General features: G+C 64.9%; 2 protein-coding genes across 2 annotated transcripts in view; one reads left to right on the top strand and one right to left on the bottom strand.

Annotated features, from left to right (window-relative positions):
• Nucleotides 1–7,586: 7,586 nt before the first annotated feature.
• Nucleotides 7,587–13,701, bottom strand: ABHD4 (abhydrolase domain containing 4, N-acyl phospholipase B). Its single transcript, XM_065566501.1, is given in 11 exon segments — nucleotides 7,587–8,516; nucleotides 8,791–8,849; nucleotides 8,851–8,888; nucleotides 8,891–8,982; nucleotides 9,464–9,576; nucleotides 9,776–9,867; nucleotides 9,870–9,927; nucleotides 10,088–10,113; nucleotides 11,296–11,670; nucleotides 12,233–12,321; nucleotides 13,551–13,701. Coding segments are annotated over 11 exon segments (1,056 nt in total). The 5' UTR covers nucleotides 13,574–13,701; the 3' UTR covers nucleotides 7,587–8,425.
• A 28-nt stretch (nucleotides 13,702–13,729) lies between these two features.
• The window catches only part of DAD1 (defender against cell death 1), a 10,545-nt gene continuing 4,765 nt past the window's right edge, over nucleotides 13,730–19,509 (top strand). The window contains exons 1-2 of the mRNA XM_065565292.1: nucleotides 13,730–13,864; nucleotides 14,911–15,263. Coding sequence (XP_065421364.1) covers nucleotides 15,032–15,263 — 232 coding nt within the window. The 5' untranslated portion in view covers nucleotides 13,730–13,864; nucleotides 14,911–15,031. The remainder of the gene's footprint in view (nucleotides 13,865–14,910; nucleotides 15,264–19,509) is intronic.

The raw sequence follows: 19,509 nt of genomic DNA, 5'->3' as shown, positions 1-19,509 counted from the left end.
CTCAAACATTTCATTTAACACAAAACTGATTGTGTCCCCCCACAACTGCCAGAGGCCCAAAACAACCCGGCTCTCCCAGAGATACCACGGAGATGGCTCATCCTCCTCCATCGCTTTTATTCATCTCGCCAGTGCCCGAGGCGCTACGGTGGGAGATGGAGCATGAAGTGCCCCTCACCCAACATCTGGGCATAGGCCAGGTCCCGGAGTGGCAGCGGGGGCCCCTGGGCCTGGCCCCTCGGCGCCTCCCGGTGGATGAGCGGCGGGAACTCCTCCACGGGCTCTTCTGAGGACACCAGGCTGCCCGCCAGCCGGTGGTAGCGGTAATTCTCCTCCCAAGCGCCTCCGTCTCCGGCCACCCACAACGAGGAGGACAGGGGAGGCAGGGGTCTGGGCTTGCGGCGCCAGCGTCTCCGAGACGGGGCCGCCCCCCAGGGCGAGTTCTCCAGGTGGTGGCGCAGCGTGTCCGGGGAGCTGAGGAGCGCCTCTCGGGGCTGGAAGAGAAGGGGGGTGTTGGGTTACAGAGGGATCGGAGAGGCGGACAGACCCATGGGGGGAGGGGCTTGGGCCCCACCATCTCACTCACCGTCCCCCGGCCCCTCCACCAGCGGCCCAGCAGCCCTGACGCCCACGCTCGCTCCTCCCATGACTTCCTCAAAGAGACCGCGCTCCCCATGGCGGGGTCCCCTCCCTGCCTGCCCTGCCCGCTCCCCATGCCTGGGGGGCTGCACAGCCCCTGGAGTGATTGTGACCTCAGGGCTGGCCAGGGGGCTGTCACACTGCACTCAGCCTGGGGGGCTGTGACAATGCGGTTCTGGCGGAACCCAACTGAGAGTGCCAACTCAGGACAAATTGCTCAAATAGGGCAGTTACAGCCCAAGGCTGGGGTTTTTTCCACCTCTAAGGCAAACCAAACCAGCCAGACTAAGAGGACTTCAGTCTCACCCCACTGGCTAACTGCAAGTCTCACAAGCAATCTCCTTAGACACTCCAGTTTCCCAGTATTACCACCAGTACCACTCGTTATGGGGACAAATGGTTATGAAAACCAATACCCCAATAAAAGAAAAAGGTTCTCCTGATCCCAAAGGACCAAGCCCCAGACCCAGGTCAATATACAAATCAGATCTTACCCACAAATCACGCTGTTGCCAATCCTTTAGAATCTAAAATCTAAAGGTTTATTCATAAAAGGAAAAAGATAGAGATGAGAGTTAGAATTGGTTAAATGGAATCAATTACATACAGTAATGGCAAAGTTCTTGGTTCAGGCTTGCAGCAGCGATGGAATAAACTGCAGGTTCAAATCAAGTCTCTGGAATACATCCCCCGCTGGGATGGGTCCTCAGTCCTTTGTTCAAAGCTTCAGCTTGTAGCAAAGTTCCTCCAGAGGTATGAAGCAGGATTGAAGACAAGATGGAGATGAGGCATCAGCCTTATATAGTCTTTTCCAGGTGTAAGAACCTCTTTGTTCTTACTGTGGAAAGTTACAGCAACATGGAGTCTGGAGTCACATGGGCCAGTCCCTGCATACTTTGCTGAGTTACAAGGCGTATCTGCCTTCTCTCAATGGGTCCATTGTATAGCTGATGGTCCTTAATGGGCCATCAAACAGGCTAGGCAGAGCTAACACCAGTTTGTCTGGGATGTCACCCAGCAGCATAGCATAAGTTTGAAATACAGACAGTATAGAGCCAATATTCATAACTTCAACTACAAAAGTGATACACACATATAGACAGCATAATCATAACCAGTAAACCATAACCTTGTCTTAGACACCCCATTTGACCCCCTTTATACAAGATTTGCGTGCCACTACAGGACCTTGGTTGCAACAATGATCTATATGGTCCCAGATTATATCAATAACGTCACAGGGGCCAAAGGGGGTCTCAGCTCCCCTTCCTGCTCCCCACTGCCCCACACAGATCTCTGCTCCCCCACCACTCCCCTGCTCCCCTCCCTGCTCCCCCCACCCCACTGTCCCCACCCCCACACAGATCCCTGTGCCCGGTCCCCACTGCCCCATTCCCTCCCTACTTCCAGGTGTCCCCCGCTGCCCAAACTCAACCCCCATCCTTTCTGGAGCACCCCCTCATCTCCCCTCCCCCATCCATCCCCCACTGCTTCCAGAACATGCCCCCCCTCAAAATCAGCTGCCCTCCCCATTCTGCCACCCACTTCCTACCACCCAGTCCACTTCCTGTCCCTCCCACATCCACACTATCCCCCCCAAATCTCTGCTCCCCACCCATTCCAGGGCACCCTCCCTGCCCCCCTGAGCCCCCCACCCCTTTCCCTCACTCCCCCTCCCTGCTCCAATTGCCCCTTCCCAGCAAGACAGACACTCCAGGGCCATCCACTTCATATCCTGCTCTTTATTCTCAGCCTACCCCTCACTCCCTCCTCAGCCACTTCCACAGCTGCCCCGGGGCCGCCTGGCCCGGATCCCCCCGCTGGGAGACCTCCCAGCCCAGCTCCGCCAGCGACGCCTCCACCCACTGCAGCACGGCGAGAGACAGGCACCGGTCCCGGTAGTGGAAATTCTCCTTCCAGCCCCTCCCGGCCTGGGGAGACGGCGTGGCAAAGCCGGGCCACGGGGAACTCAGGTCTCTGGCGCTAGGGGGCGTTGCTGACCTGGGGGGCAGCGGGGTCTGGAAGGGAACAGGAGAGGCTGGGTCTTAGCAGGGTGCATCAAGGAGAAGTCAGAGAACATAAGAACGGCCCTACTGGGTCAGACCAAAGGTCCATCTAGCCCAGTATCTGTCTCCCGACAGTGGCCACTGCCAGGTGCCCCAGAGCGAATGAACAGAACAGGCAATCAGCAAGTGCTTTGTGGGGATTGGCGATGGGAGAGTCGGTCTGTCTTGAAAACGCTCCCTGGATGGAAGCCGTTTTCCCAGCCAGTGTGTGTCAGTGAGCGTCTAGCGCGTGCTGTGCATTGTACACGTATTGCACAGGGGAGGCAGAGTGTACGCGTGTGCACACACAGAGCTGATTGGGGGGCAATTGTAACAGGGCCCCAAGCTCGGGGGAGCCCCCCAAACATCGGTGCACAGAAAGTGAGACGGGAAGGGACACGAAGTACCAGGGCCCAGATGTCTCGTGCCAGGCCAGTGTGTGTCCATCCACCCTTCCCTGTGCTGTCACTCACTGCACAGCCGCCGGGCCCGCAGCACCCAAAGAGCCCCCGTTTCTCCCCAGCCTCGCACCGGCTGCTGGCTCCCCCTGGTGCAGAGATTGGCTCCAGGGAGGCACCACTCCCCATCCCCATGCACCTGCGCCGTGCCTGGGAGCCCCGGATGGGAGAGAGGAAAACTGACCTCAGAGGCCAGCCATGACCTCACAAGAGGCCGACAGCGTCATAGAGGGAGGTCTCAGCCAGATCCTGAGTGATCTCATCGGATCCTCACCAGAGCCCCAAATCATCCCACCAGGATCCCAGACAGGCCCCAACTTATCCCACTGCCTCCCCAGCCAGATCCCAGGAGATCCGCCTAGCTCTCATCAAGTCCCCTTGGCAGGGCCGGCTCCAGGCACCAGCTTACCAAGCAGATGCTTGGGGCGGCCACTCCGGAGAGGGGCGGCACGTCCAGCTGTTCGGCGGCAATTCGGCGGAGGGTCCCTCACTCCCGCTCAGAGCAAATGACCTACCGCCAAATTGCCGCCGCAGATCGCGGTCGCGGCTTTTTTTTTTTTTTTTTGCCTGCTTGGGGTGGCCAAAACCCTGGAGTCGGCCCTGCCCCTTGGGTCCCACCCCACCCCATTATCCCTCTCCGGGATCTCCCCTGCCTAGCTCCCAGGGCCCTGTCCCATCCCCCCAGAGCCAGACACCCCCCCTTCACCCTCCATTCCTCCCCTTGCTTAGTCCTGCCCCACGGGACCCCCTAATGCTCCCCACAGCCAGATAAAGAGGCAACCCCCCCTGCTCTGGGATGGAGGAGCCCTGGGAGAACATGGTGCAGTCGCCAAAAAGGCAACTATCATTCAGAGGCTGGAACAATGTAAATCACAGGAGACGATGGTCCAGCCCTATTTGGCTCGGAGGAGGCCTCGGCTGGATACTGCATTTAAATCTGGGCCCCACGCTTTAGGAAAGATGTGGAGAAATTGGAGAAATTTGAGGAGAGGAGAGCAACAAAAATGATGAAAGGTTTAGAAAACCCAACCTCTGAGGAGAGATTAGAACAGGGATCGGCAACCTTTGGCATGTGGCCCGTCAGGGAAATCTGCTAACGGGCCGGGACGGTTTGTTTACCTGCAGCATCGGCAGGTTTGGCCGATCGCGCCTCCCACTGGCCGCGGTTCGCCGTCCAGGCCAATGGGGGCTGCGGGAAGAGGCGCGGGCCGAGGGACGTGCTGACCGCCGCTTCCCGCTGACGGGCCGCGTGGCAAAGGTTGCCGATCCCTGGGTTAAAACAATTGGGCCTGTTTAGCCTGGAGAAAAGACCGAGGGGGTCAGATCTGGGAAGGGCTAGAGAGAGGCTGGGGGTGAGTTGTATCCACAGCCGCTGACAGTAGGTCAAGACGTGATGGGCTTAATTGGCCGCAAGGGAGCTACACAGCGCTGCCGGGAAAGCGGGGCCAGGGCTCCAGCAATCATTGGCCATTCAGAGTGAAGCAGCGAGCCGAGAGGGGCTGGGGCTCCGAACTGCCCTGGCCCACGTTAAGGGAGAAGAGGTTAGATAGCAGGAAAACCCCTTTCTAATGTCAGGGGAGCGAAGCTCTGGAACCGGCTCCCAAGGGCGGTTGTGGAGGCCCGGTCCTGGGAGGTTTTTAGGAACAGGGACAAACACCCAGCAGGGCTGGTCTCCGCAAGGGGTGGCCGGGGTGTTCCTAGGATTATTCAAACAGCAGCAGCGAGAGGGGGCGCCCTGCTGGGAAGGGCCACAGGGGGCAGCAGACGCTAAGGAATGAGAACAGGTCTCTGAGCAGAGGGACGGATGCCCCAGATAGACGCCTGCCCTGCAGGTCGGGCATTGGAGTCAGCGCCCCTCAGCTGAGCTCCCACGCACTGCTCCCTGCCCCACAGTGCCCCCTAGAGCCGCCCTGGGGCCAGCCCTGCCTGCCAGGGGAGAGCGCCCCCTGCTGAGCCCCCCGCCCTGCTCCCTGCCCCACAGCGCCCGCCCTGCCTGCCCAGGGAGAGCGCCCCCTGCTGAGCTCCCTACCCTGCTCCCTGCCCCACAGCGCCCCCAGCGCCAGCCCTGCCTGCCCGGGGAGAGCGCCCCCTGCTGAGCTCCCTACCCTGCTCCCTGCCCCACAGCGCCCCCAGCGCCAGCCCTGCCTGCCAGGGGAGAGCGCCCCCTGCTGAGCTCCCTACCCTGCTCCCTGACCCACAGCAGCCCCTAGCGCCAACCCTGCCTGCCCGGGGAGAGTGCCCCCTGCTGAGCCCCCCGCCCTGCTCCCTGACCCACAGTGCCCCCTAGAGCCACCCTGGGGCCAACCCTGCCTGCCAGGGGAGAGCACCCCCTGCTGAGCCCCCTGCTGAGCCCCCCACCCTGTTCCCTGTAGTACAGCACCCCCTAGAGCCCCCCTCCCTCCCCACCCATGAACCGTCCGTCCTGGAGCCCCCCGGCCTCACACCACACACAGCTGCAGCCTGTGAACTATATCATGGGTGTGGGGGGGGTGTCTTTATCCTTTTCTCCCAACATGGACCCAGGGGAAGACGGCTGGTGGCTCAGCCCACAGCTGCTCCCGCCCCCTTCGGCGCCTCCTGGCCTGGAGCGAGGTCTCCCTCCGCAGCTCCAGCAGCACCCAGGGGAGGTGGGCCTGGGAGGCGGGGGGCTGCGCTGGTTCCCGGGGGATGATGGAGGAGAATGGCAGAGGGTTCAAGCTGGGAAGCCTCTGCCGATCCCGTCTGCTTCTTCTGCCCAAGGAGGGCCCCGAGAGGAGCACGTCCAACTGTCCGGGGACCTTCAGCAGGGGCGGCCGTGCAGCGGGGTCAGGCTGAGAGAGGAGCAAAGATTTGGGGCACATGGTTCATTTCCAGGCTGCAGAGGGGCAGGTGCCAGGCAAGGAGGGGACAGGCCCCGGGGAGGGAGAGGGGATGCTCTGCTCCGAGGTGCAGAACGTGGGTTCGTTCTGGGCACACCCAGGGGTGGAGGGTCAGGGCCGGTCCCCGGAGAGAAGCCGCCCGTCTCGCCCCAGGGGGAGAGCGGAGCGAGAGCTTTTCAACTAATTGGGTTTTTTTCCAGTAAAAAATTGCATTTCTGGAGGGTTTGAAACTATGCACCAAATTCAAAGCGCAATTTCAGTGTGTGTGTGTGGGGGGTGGGGGAACCAAACGAAGAGACTCCAAACCTTTCCTTCCGCTGCCTTTCACATCGATCCGAAAAGGCATTTCAACCTCAAGTGTGGCCAGGAAAGAAATTAAAAAAGGGCAAAAGGCACCTGAAACAGCCAGATCAGAACAAGCCCCTGGAGCCGAGGGGGGTTATTTAAAGTCAGAAATCTTTCAGCCCGCGCGACATGAACGTGGAATTTTCGATGCAACAACCAAATGGAAAACGCTTGGTTTGGGTTCCCTCAAACCAGTTCCCTGCCAGGCACCCTGGGATTTCTCAGTTCTGCCCCCAAAGCCCCAAGTCCCTTTTACACAGCTCTGCCCGGTGGCCTTTCAGGCAACCTCATTCCCCACCCGCCCAGATCTCCCACCGGCCATAAGCTTTCAGAGGCACTGGGCCCTGACCCTGCCTCCCGGGAGTCAACATGGCTGCCGCAAATTGTCCAAGGCTCCCCCGCCCCCATGGAGACACCCCTTGGAGATGGGCCCATCTCCGCCCCCCATTGAGCTGTGGAGGGAGCAAGGTGAATCGCGGCGCTGTGCCCCGGGGCTGGGAGACCGCCCTCGGCTCTAACTCACGGCACACTTGCTCCTGGGGGAGCGGCTCAGCAGATCCTGCCCCCCCATTGCTGTCTCCTGCGCCTGGGGACTGGCCACCGTCCTCTCGTACGTCGATGTCTCCCCAGAGGAGACCAGGCTCCCCATGGCAGCTGGGCCACTGTCTCCAGCCAACACCTTGAGATGCCCTCGCCCCAGAGGGCACTACTGGGACAGCGAGGGGGGGAGGCTGACCTCACCAGGGGGTCCCATGGGGCCTGCTGAGTGCAGGGACTGGCTGCGACAGAAGGGACTTAAAGGGGGGGAAATTGGAAGATGAGAAAGTCCCATGGTCCCCCCACTCCAAAATTCACCAATGCGGAGATGCAGCTGCCTCTGGGGTGGGGCACAGGGCTGTTTCAACAGGGACCCTTTGTCTGTGCACCTTAGCACCCCGTTGGGATCAGCACGAGGAGACAGGCCCCTCCTGAGCCCCCCTCCTTGCTCCTTGTGCCCCCCCCAACCCCCAGCACCAGGCTGGGGCACTGGGGTCAGAGCTGAGTGAGGGGAGACTGTCCCCCAGCCTGGCCCCTGCCGAGGCCCCCACCCCATCCCGGGCACTGCACAGAGCGAGGGGAGACCGCCCCCTGCTGAGCTCCCCAGCCTGCCGAGGCGCCCCCCCTCCCCCCCCCGGGCACTGCACTGAGCGAGGGGAGACCGCCCCCTGCTGAGCCCCCCACCCCCAGCAGAACATGCAAAGTTTTGCAGTGTGGTTTTGTTTATTAAGATAGAAACTTGGTACAAAGGGGCGGTTCCCGTACAAAGCCCCGCGGCGCGGCCCACGGGAGAACATGGCACTGTTAGATGGACGCACCCAGTCCCAGCGTGGGACGATCCCTTGGGCTTCGGGATCGTGTCCTCTCCCCGCCCAACCCAAGCCCCAGGGCAGAGCTGGGACAGGGGCAGCCGGCGGTGCTGTTCAGTCCCGCACAGGCTGGGGGGGCTGACGGGGACACAACAGGGGCAAAGGACCCCTGGCAGCTTGCCAGCCATGTGCATTCAAAACCGTGCGTCGCGCACACACGACCACCAGGGCCTCGTGCCCCAGAGGTGGCTGCAACAGCCTAAGGCACATCAGGAGGGTCACAGAGCAGAGGGAGATTCAGATGGCTGGGGGGGGGGGGGGGGGGAGGGGCTCCATTTGCCCCTCTTCCTCAGAGAGCCGGTCCCCCCGCCCTGGGGCCGGGTCACATCTAGCACCCGTGGAGGGGAAAGGCCCCCGCGTCCCAGGCCCCTGCCCCCCCACTTCTCCCCGACATCTCAAGGACCAGTCCTCCCCCGCCACAGGGGACAGGGATAGCCCAGGAGAGCGAGAAGCAAAGGGAAAGGGGGGAATGAATCAGCCAGGAGACGGAGGAATAAAACCCTCAATCAGCACAATCTTGATGCGTCCCCCCTTTCCCCCAACTTGCGGCCCCGAGACTTCAGTGGCAGCGAAGGAGCCTAGGGGGCTCTGGGGAGGCACAGGGGGATGTAGCCTGTGGCCCAGCCCCGCTGGGGAGGGGGTCTGTGCCCCCGCGTTGGGGTGGGGTCGGCACATCAGTCCACAGAGTCGCAGATCTCCTGCACGGCCGCGTTGAAGGCGGCAGGCTGGTCAGCGTAGACGTGATGCGAGGCGCCAGGCAATGGCCTGGGGAGGGAGAGAAACGGTGGGGGGGGGGGGGGTCAGGAGACAGGTTTATGCCCCTCCCTCCCCTGCAGCATGCCCCAAGGTGCAAGGCTCCCTTCCCCCCTTCCCACTCCCCCCCCCCCCCCCATCCCCCTTAAGGTACGTCTACACTGCAGCCCCCAGCCCCTCTGGGTCCGGTCCCCATGACCTGCCCCACTCCAATTGCCCTAGGCCTCCCCACCCCTCTAGGCCCGGCCCCCAAGTCCCTGCCCCCCCACCCCCGGGGGCGCCCAGCCGTACCAGGTGCCGGACGTAGCTCCCAGGCCGCAGCTCCCGCACGCGGCGCCCGGTGCTGGGTGTCGATCCAGGACTCGGCGCCGTAGATCAGGGTGATGGCAGTTCCCGTGGGAGCAGGTGGATCCGCTCCAGCATGGGCCGGCGCGCCCAGCCCAGCGCCTGCGTCATCGCTTTGAACGCCGTCTCGCCACTGGGGGCAGGGGGAGGGGTGAGTGCTCCCTGGACGCCTGGGTCCCTCACCAGTCCGCGGCTCCCTGCCAATACCCCACCCCCGAACACCTGGGTCCCTCGCCCGCTCCATGTCTCCCTCCCAATATCCCACCCCCTAACCCCCAGACGCCTGGGTCCTCGCCGGTCTGCGTCTCCCTCCCAATACCTCACTCCCAACCCCTCGGACACCCGGGTCCCTCGCCCGGTCTGCATCTCCCTGCCAATATCCCACCCTAACCCCCTTGACGCCCGGGTCCCTCACAAACCACCCCTCACCACGATCACCCTCTGTGTCCCCATTCCCCCTCCCTAGGCGTGGTGTCCCGGACACCTGGGTCCCATTCCCCCTGGCGCTGGAGCCTGTGGGTGAGTTCCCCGCACTGGCATCCTGGATGCCTGGGTCCCATCCCCTCCCTGAGGCCCGGGAGCCCGGTGGTGACCCTGGACCCCCCGCCCCTCACCTGGGTGCCTGGGCATTGCAGTGGTAGATGTACTCCGAGATGGTGTCGTCCTCAAAGAACTCCGCAAATTTCTGCTTGAAGTCAGGACGGAAGCGCTGGACGAGGCCAGGGCCTGGACAGAGGGATGCGGAGACAGACAGACATCCCGTTACGTGGGTGCGGGAGGAGGTGTGGAGGGGGGCCCTGCCCCCCCCCAGTCCCACCCCCTGCCCCTAGTTACCCCCAAAATAACTCACATCCCCAGCCCCATTCATCCCCCTCCACAGCCCTTCTACCCTGCCCCCCAGACCGTCCTGCCCCCTGGTGACTCACCCAGGGCCCGGCGACTCTCAGCACAGCCAGGGGGTTGGAGCGCCCCAGGACAGCCGCCATGGCCTTCACCCAGGTTGGGGGGGGTCGGATCTGCTGGGGTCGGTGGGGCGCACGGGGAAGCCCCAGGGGTCCACTAGGATGAGGTGCTTCACCTGCGCCAGGCCAGGGGGCAGCATCAGAAAGGGTGAGAGATGGACGCACAGACACCCCCACAAGGCAACGCACACCCCCCTCCCCCGAGATTCCCCCATCCCACAGACAGAGACACCCTCCGACTTAACTCCCACCCCCCAAACACCACCCTGCCCCCACCTCTGTCCTCTGAGCCCCGCGGGATCCTGGCAGGGATGGAGAGGGGTGGACGGGAGAGCAAAGGGCTAAACGGGGACCAGGCAGTAGGGGTAGGGGAGAGATGGGGGGGTAGCGAGGAGGGACGGGGCAAGCAGCGGGGCAGGGCATGCATGGGGCAGGGGTCTCTCACCTCTCGGGGTACGTCAGGCTGGGGGAGGGGCAGGAAGTGGGGGCTGGGCCAGGGGGGGTTCACCTCTCGGGGTATGTCAGGCTGTAGGATCAGGGGGATGGGCTGGGGGAGGGGCAGGTAGCAGGGGCCAGGCTGTGGGGGCCGGGGGGGGGGTGTGGGTCTCTCCCCTCTCGGGGTACGTCAGGCTGTAGGATTGGAGGGGCAGGAGGGGTTGGGGGAGGGGCAGGTAGAAGGGGCCGGGCGTGGGGGGGGGGGCGTCTCTCACCTCTCAGGGTATGTCAGACTGTAGGATCGGGGTTGGGGGCAGGGCGGGCTGGGGGAGGGGCGGGTAGCAGGGGCTGGGGGGGAGGGGGGCGCGGGTCTTACCTCTTAGGGTATGCCAGGCTGTAGGATCGGGCTGGAGGAGGGGCAGGAAGCGAGGGTCACTCACCTCTCTGGGTATGTCAGGCTGTAGGGGGGGGAGGGGCGGGCTGGGGGCGGGGCCGGGCTCACCTCTTGGGGTACGTCAGGCTGTAGGATCGGGGTGGGTAGAAGGGCGGGGGCTGGTAGCGGGGGCCGGGGGGGGGTCCTCACCTCTCTGGGTACGCCAGGCTGTAGGATCCGGGGGGGCGGGCTGGGGGAGGGGGCTGGGCTGGGCGAGCCGGGGGGGGGTCTCACCTCTCAGGGTACGCCAGGTTGTAGGATCGGGGGGCAGGCTGCGGGAGAGGGCTGGGCTGGGGGAGCCGGGGAGAGTCTCACCTCTTGGGGTACGCCAGGCTGTAGGATCGGGGGGCAGGCTGGGGGAGCCAGGGGGGGGTGTCTCACCTCTCAGGGTACGCCAGGCTGTAGGATCGGGGGCAGGCTGGGGGAGGGGGCAGGCTGGGGGAGCCGGGGAGGGGGTGTCTCACCTCTCGGGGTACGCCAGGCTGTAGGATCGGGGGGCAGGCTGGGGGAGAGGGCTGGGCTGGGGGAGCCGGGGGGAGTCTCACCTCTCGGGGTATGCCAGGCTGTAGGATCGGGGGGCAGGCTGGGAGAGCCGGGGGGGGGGGGGGTGTCTCACCTCTCAGGGTACGCAGGCTGTAGGAGGCCGCCAGGAAGCCCCCCAGGCTGTGCCCCAGCAGGATCATGGCACCGATGCCCATCTGCCGGCGCCAGTCCTCGATGGAGCGCACGAACTCGGCCTCGGCGCCCTGGGCGTCGTGGGGGAAGGGGGGCCGGGAGCTGCGCCCAAAGCCCAGCAGGTCGAAGGCGTGAAGGGGCCGCCGGGCCCCGAGCCGGTCCAGGTTGAGCACCCACAGTCCCACGCCGCCCCCGAAGCCGTGCACCAGCACCAGGGGGGTGCGCCCCTTGCCCTGCTCCGGGCACAGCGAGATGGTCCAGACGCGCGCCCGGCCCGGCAGGGTCACGTACTGCCCCACGAACCGGCTCTGCAGGCCTGCGCGGGGAGGGGAGGTCAGGGGGACCCTTAGCCAGCGGCCCATGGGGGGGGACGGGGGGTGTCCCCCTGCCCAGCCCGGCCACCAGGCCCTGACTCAGCCCCTCACCTGCGAGCCCCCCCATAGGCAGTGTGTCCCCCTGCCTGGAACCCAACCCATCTGCCAGCCCCTGAGCCAGCCCCCACATACCTACCCTGGGTCCCCCAGTGCCCCCCATGAGGGATATACACCCTAGATTCCTACCTAAGCCCCTGGATCAGCTAGCGCACCCATAGGGGGTACTTAACCCCTGGGTCTCCCAGACCCCCCATAGTGGGTCCTGGGCCCCCTTCTCTGATATAGTTGGGGGGGCTGGGTGGAGTGTAACCATGGGGGGGCTCCAACCCAGCCCCCTTAGGGGGACATACCCCATGGCCTCCTTACTTAGCAGCTGCTGTTTGCCCCCAGCCACCCCCCATAGGAAATACACCCCAAGCCCTATGCAGCCCCCTGGCCATGGACACCCCCCATGGATCCCAGGAGCGAGGTTCCCCCCCCCCCCCCCCCGGTTTCAGCACTCACACTGCAGGATCCGGGCCTCCACATTCTTCAGGTGGGACATGGAGGTGGGGCGCCAGGCAGGGAGCCAGCCACTGAGCCAGCCCTGGGGCCTGAGCCGGGGGGCGGACAGACGGTCAGCAGGATGGACAGACACAACAGAGGAGCAATGGGGGGGGGGGGGGGGGAGACACATTAGTGATCCATTAGGGTCTGGCTCCAAATGAGGGCATCAACTGACCCCCCACATAGAGGGACCCAAGTATCTCCCCCTCCCCCAGGCTGGGGGGGGGGGTCCCTCACCGTCCTTGGGGTCAGAGGCCCTCACCACCCACTTTGCCTCTCTGTCACTGGGGTCCCAGCTGCTCCCCACAGGGTCCCAGAGCTCCTCTCACAGGGTCCCACTGCCCCCCCACACTACCCAGGGGCTTTTCAGGGGTCACCGCCCCGTGGCAAGGAGCTCTGGGGCAGGGATATTGCTGAATCACTCCCCAGGAGAGCAAGTGCTGGCTGCCTCTCCCGGCAAGGGGGGGGGGGACCCACACCCAGGGGACAGCCCCCCCCACACACCCAGGGGACAGCCTCCCACACACACCCAGGGGACACAGGGATGCCAGGATCCAGCTGTTTGCCCACCCCTCCAACAACCTGACACTATGTGTGGACCCCCTCCCCCCCAGCCCCCCTTCCTGCCCCAGATAACCACCTCCCGCTGCCCCCCTCTGGACCCACCCCCCAACAGCCCCCTCCGCTTCACTCCATATAACCCCTCACCCTTCATGCTCAGCCCCCCCAAGAGCCCCTACCCCAATAACTCCTCTTCCCTCCCACCTCCCTGTCTCCCCAAATAATTCCCTTCGTCCTGCCCCCAAGCAACCTCTCCCTCAAGGATCCCTCTCCTCTCTCCCCGCTCCCCAAAACAATCCCCTGCACCCCAGTAACCCCCTCCATTCTTTCCCCAAATCCCTCACCTACTCTCCCCACACCCCAATAACCCCCCCCCTCTGCCCCAAGAGCCCTCCACCCTTTCCCTCCTCTGCCCAGTCCCGCAATAGCCCCCCTCTTCCTGCCCCCCATCACTTCGTCTCCTGCCTTTGCCAGACACCTCTCCCCCAACAACCCTCCTCCCCAGCCATGCGGCTTCTAACGCCCCCACCCCCCACTTCCAGCTCCCCCACCTCTGTGCATGCCACAGGGACCCCCCCACGCATGGAATGGGGCACACCCCCACAAACACCCAGCTGCAAAGTCCTAGTGGCGCTTAGGGGCCATGGGAACAGGCCCCCCCAAGGGACCCAGCTACCCCACCCCCCCATAAGAGGGGGGGGGAATGCAAACTCACTGTTCCTCCAGATCCTCCGCCATGCCCGGCCCCCCGCTGAGCTCATCACAACAGCAGCTGATCCGGCTGGGCGGAAGGGCGGATGGGCACTCGGGGCGGGGCTAGCAGGGCGGGGGCGGGGCTTGGGCTTTATGAATGGGAGAGGGCGGGCTGCATGCCGGGGTTATATAACCGGGGGGAGGGTGTTGCCAAACCCCTGGGAGGGGGAGGAGATGGGTTGCAAAGGTGGGGTTAGGACACGGGGGCGGCAGCAGCAGAGGGTCCTGTGGCACCTTTGAGACCAACAGAAGTATTGGGAGCATAAGCTTTCGTGGGTAAGAACCGGGTCTTATGGGCCACGGACACCGGTTAATCTTAGGGTGCAGCCAGCAGTAATGGGGGACTCGACTCTATGGGGTGTGCCTGGATCCAGTATTGGGGTGCTAGGACTGTAAAGCTGTGCTACACGTGATCTCTACTGGGGAGAGGAGTATAGGGAGGGGGCAATGGAAAAAGGAAGGGGTTCTAATGGGGGGCTCAGATGGGGATGGTTTAGTGGGGGCATGTGGGTTATAAGGGGGGGCTCAGATGGGGATGGTTTAGTGGGGGCACCTGGGTTATAATGGGGGGCTTGGGTGGGGATGGTTTAGGGGGGCACATGGGTTCTAATGGGGGGCTCAAATGGGAATGGTTTAGGGGGGCACCTGGGTTATAATGGGGGGCTCAGATGGGGATGGTTTAGTGGGGGCACCTGGGTTATAATGGGGGGCTTGGGTGGGGATGGTTTAGGGGGGCACATGGGTTCTAATGGGGGCTCAAATGGGAATGGTTTAGGGGGGCACCTGGGTTATAATGGGGGGCTCAGATGGGGATGGTTTAGGGGGCATGTGGGTTATAATGGGGGGCCTGTGTGGGGATGGTTTAGAGGGGGCACATGGGTTCTAAGGGGGCAGAGCACAGGGGTGTAAGGGATAATAGTATATGTGGGGGACACACACGGGGTATAATGGGGGTGGGTCCTCAGATGCCCCTATAGGTACGAAATGTTTCCGGAACCATTACTACGGGGTCTCAGTCCCTGTTCCCCGTCCCCCGTCCCCCTTCCTCAGCCCCCAATCCACCCAGCAACAGCTAGCGCTGGATTCTGATTGCACCATGGAGAAACACGGGTTGGAGAAAGGGAGTGTCTACGCATGCGCACGTGAGGGGCTTTGCTATTGCTAGGTCGGGAGCGCGCAAGCGCTTTGCATTTTCATCCTGCTGGGAGTCCACAGTGCGCATGCCTCGTAAACCTCGTAGTCGGCACCCTAGGCCGGTCACACTAACACGCATGCGCATTGAGTACAAAGCCGACGTGTAAGTGCCCAATACGCTCGCGCAGCTCTACTGAAGGACTCAATCACTGCGCCTGCGCATCGCCATTTGCTTGCCCCGAAGTACTCGCTGCGGTGCTGCAGGCGACTTCCGGCCAGCTCAGCTCGGCTCGGCTCGGCGGCGGGAGCATGTCGGGCGCGGCGGGGTCCGGCGGCGGCTCGGTGGGCTCCGTGGTGCGGCGCTTCCTGGCCGAGTACAGCAGCGGCACCGCCAGCCGCCTCAAGGTGCTGGACGCGTATCTGCTCTACGTGCTGCTGAGCGGCGCCCTGCAGTTCGGCTACTGCCTGGGCGTGGGCACCTTCCCCTTCAACTCCTTCCTGAGCGGCTTCATCTCGGCCGTGGGCAGCTTCATCCTGGGCGGTGAGTGACGGGCCGGATCCCTCCCCTAGCAACCGTCCCCCCGGCAACGCCCTCCCCTAGCAACCGTCCCCCCGGGCAAACGCCCTCCCCTAGCAACCATCCCCCAGCAACGCCATCCCATAGTAACCCTCCCCCACCCCCCGGGCACCTTCCCCTTCAACTCCTTCCTGAGCGGCTTCATCTCGGCCGTGGGCAGCTTCATCCTGGGCGGTGAGTGACGGGCCGGATCCCTCCCCTAGCAACCGTCCCCCCGGGCACCGCCCTCCCCTAGCAACCGTCCCCCGGGCAACGCATCCCATAGTAACCCCCCACCCCCCCCCGGGCACCTTCCCCTTCAACTCCTTCCTGAGCGGCTTCATCTCGGCCGTGGGCAGCTTCATCCTGGCGTGAGTGACGGGCCGGATCCCTCCCCTAGCAACCGTCCCCCCGGCAACGCCCTCCCCTAGCAACCATCCCCCGGGCAACGCCCTCCCCTAGCAACCATCCCCCAGCAACGCCATCCCATAGTAACCCTCCCCCACCCCCCGGGCACCTTCCCCTTCAACTCCTTCCTGAGCGGCTTCATCTCGGCGTGGGCAGCTTCATCCTGGGCGGTGAGTGACGGGCCGGATCCTCCCCTAGCAACCGTCCCCCCGGCAACGCCCTCCCTAGCAAACCATCCCCCGGGCAACGCCCTCCCCTAGCAACCATCCCCCAGCAACGCCATCCCATAGTAACCCTCCCCCACCCCCCGGGCACCTTCCCCTTCAACTCCTTCCTGAGCGCTTCATCTCGGCCGTGGGCAGCTTCATCCTGGGCGGTGAGTGACGGGCCGGATCCCTCCCCTAGCAACCGTCCCCCCGGCAAACGCCCTCCCCTAGCAACCATCCCCCGGGCAACGCCCTCCCTAGCAACCATCCCCCAGCAACGCCATCCCATAGTAACCCTCCCCCACCCCCCGGGCACCTTCCCCTTCAACTCCTTCCTGAGCGGCTTCATCTCGGCCGTGGCAGCTTCATCCTGGGCGGTGAGTGACGGGCCGGATCCCTCCCCTAGCAACCGTCCCCCCGGGCACCGCCCTCCCCTAGCAACCGTCCCCCGGGCAACGCCATCCCATAGTAACCCCCCCCCCCCCCCCGGGCACCTTCCCTTCAACTCCTTCCTGAGCGGCTTCATCTCGGCCGTGGCAGCTTCATCCTGGGCGGTGAGTGACGGGCCGGATCCCTCCCCTAGCAACCGTCCCCCGGGCACCGCCCTCCCCTAGCAACCGTCCCCCCGGGCAACGCCATCCCATAGTAACCCCCCCCCCCCCCCCCGGGCACCTTCCCCTTCAACTCCTTCCTGAGCGGCTTCATCTCGGCCGTGGGCAGCTTCATCCTGGGCGGTGAGTGACGGGCCGGATCCCTCCCCTAGCAACCGTCCCCCGGGCAACGCCATCCCATAGTAACCATCCCCCCTCCGTACCTTCTCCTTCAACTCCTTCCTGAGCGGCTTCATCTCGGCCGTGGGCAGCTTCATCCTGGGTGGTGAGTGACGGGCCGGATCCCGCCCCTAGCAACCGTCCCCCCCCCGGGCAACGCCCTCCCCTAGCAACCGTCCCCCCCCGGGCAACGCCCTCCCCTAGCAACCGTCCCCCCCCGGGCAACGCCCTCCCCTAGCAACCGTCCCCCCCGGGCAACGCCCTCCCCTAGCAACCGTCCCCCCCCCGGGCAACGCCCTCCCCTAGCAACCGTCCCCCCCCCGGGCAACGCCCTCCCCTAGCAACCGTCCCCCCCCCGGGCAACGCCCTCCCCTAGCAACCGTCCCCCCCCCGGGCAACGCCCTCCCCTAGCAACCGTCCCCCCCCGGGCAACGCCCTCCCCTAGCAACCGTCCCCCCCCCGGGCAACGCCCTCCCTAGCAACCGTCCCCCCCCCGGGCAACGCCCTCCCCTAGCAACCGTCCCCCCCGGCACCTTCCCCTTCAACTCTTCCTGAGCGGCTTCATCTCGCCGTGGGCAGCTTCATCCTGGGCGGTGAGTGACGGGCCGGATCCCTCCCCTAGCAAACCGTCCCCCCGGGCAACGCCCTCCCCTAGCAACCGTCCCCCAGCAACGCCATCCCATAGTAACCCCCCACCCCCCCGGGGACCTTCCCCTTCAACTCCTTCCTGAGCGCTTCATCTCGGCCGTGGGCAGCTTCATCCTGGGCGGTGAGTGACGGGCCGGATCCCTCCCTAGCAACTGTCCCCCCCCGGGCAACGCCCTCCCCTAGCAACTGTCCCCCCCGGGCAACGCCCTCCCCTAGCAACTGTCCCCCCGGGCAACGCCCTCCCCTAGCAACTGTCCCCCCGGGCAACGCCCTCCCCTAGCAACTGTCCCCCCCGGGCAACGCCCTCCCCTAGCAACTGTCCCCCCCGGGCAACGCCCTCCCCTAGCAACTGTCCCCCCGGGCAACGCCCTCCCCTAGCAACTGTCCCCCCCGGGCAACGCCCTCCCCTAGCAACCGTCCCCCCCCCGGGCCACCGCCCTCCCCTAGCAACCGTCCCCCCCCGGGCACCGCCCTCCCCTAGCAACCGCCCTCCCCTAGCAACCGTCCCCCCCCCGGGCACCGCCCTCCCTAGCAACCGTCCCCCCCGGGCAACGCCCTCCCATAGTAACCCCCCCCACCCCCGGCACCTTCCCCTTCAACTCCTTCCTGAGCGGCTTCATCTCGGCCATTGGCAGCTTCATCCTGGGCGGTGAGTGACGGGCCGGATCCCCCCCGGGCAACGCCCCTCCCCTAGCAACCATCCCCCCCGGGCAACGCCCTCCCCTAGCAACCATCCCCCCCGGCAACGCCCTCCCCTAGCAACCATCCCCCCGGGCAACGCCCTCCCCTAGCAACCATCCCCCCCACCCCCCGGCACCTTCCCCTTCAACTCCTTCCTGAGCGGCTTCATCTCGGCCGTGGGCAGCTTCATCCTGGGCGGTGAGTGACGGGCCGGATCCCTCCCCTAGCAACCGTCCCCCCGGGCACCGCCCTCCCTAGCAACCGTCCCCCCGGGCAACGCCATCCCATAGTAACCCCCCCACCCCCCCCGGGCACCTTCCCCTTCAACTCCTTCCTGAGCGGCTTCATCTCGGCCGTGGGCAGCTTCATCCTGGGCGGTGAGTGACGGGCCGGATCCCTCCCCTAGCAACCGTCCCCCCGGCAACGCCCTCCCTAGCAACCATCCCCCCGGGCAACGCCCTCCCCTAGCAACCATCCCCCAGCAACGCCATCCATAGTAACCCTCCCCCACCCCCGGGCACCTTCCCCTTCAACTCCTTCCTGAGCGGCTTCATCTCGGCCGTGGGCAGCTTCATCCTGGGCGGTGAGTGACGGCCGGATCCCTCCCCTAGCAACCGTCCCCCCGGCAACGCCCTTCCCCTAGCAACCATCCCCCCGGGCAACGCCCCTCCCCTAGCAACCATCCCCAGCAACGCCATCCCATAGTAACCCTCCCCCACCCCCGGGCACCTTCCCCTTCAACTCCTTCCTGAGCGGCTTCATCTCGGCCGTGGGCAGCTTCATCCTGGGCGGTGAGTGACGGGCCGGATCCCTCCCCTAGCAACCGTCCCCCGGCAACGCCCTCCCCTAGCAACCATCCCCCCGGGCAACGCCCTCCCTAGCAACCATCCCCCAGCAACGCCATCCCATAGTAACCCTCCCCCACCCCCCGGGCACCTTCCCCTTCAACTCCTTCCTGAGCGGCTTCATCTCGGCCGTGGGCAGCTTCATCCTGGGCGGTGAGTGACGGCCGGATCCCTCCCCTAGCAACCGTCCCCCGGGCACCGCCCTCCCCTAGCAACCGTCCCCCCGGGCAACGCCATCCCATAGTAACCCCCCCCCCCCCCCCCGGGCACCTTCCCCTTCAACTCCTTCCTGAGCGGCTTCATCTCGGCCGTGGGCAGCTTCATCCTGGGCGGTGAGTGACGGGCCGGATCCCTCCCTAGCAACCGTCCCCCCGGGCACCGCCCTCCCCTAGCAACCGTCCCCCCGGGCAACGCCATCCCATATGTACCCCCCCCCCCCCCCCCGGGCACCTTCCCCTTCAACTCCTTCCTGAGCGGCTTCATCTCGGCCGTGGGCAGCTTCATCCTGGGCGGTGAGTGACGGGCCGGATCCCTCCCCTAGCAACCGTCCCCCGGGCAACGCCATCCCATAGTAACCATCCCCCCTCCGTACCTTCTCCTTCAACTCCTTCCTGAGCGGCTTCATCTCGGCCGTGGGCAGCTCATCCTGGGTGGTGAGTGACGGGCCGGATCC

Source organism: Chrysemys picta, chromosome 13 (genome assembly GCF_011386835.1).
Source record: "Chrysemys picta bellii isolate R12L10 chromosome 13, ASM1138683v2, whole genome shotgun sequence".
NCBI classification, from domain to species: domain Eukaryota; kingdom Metazoa; phylum Chordata; order Testudines; family Emydidae; genus Chrysemys; species Chrysemys picta.
The sequence above is the reverse complement of the archived record's forward strand: the minus strand, read 5'-3'. Positions and strand labels throughout refer to the sequence as shown.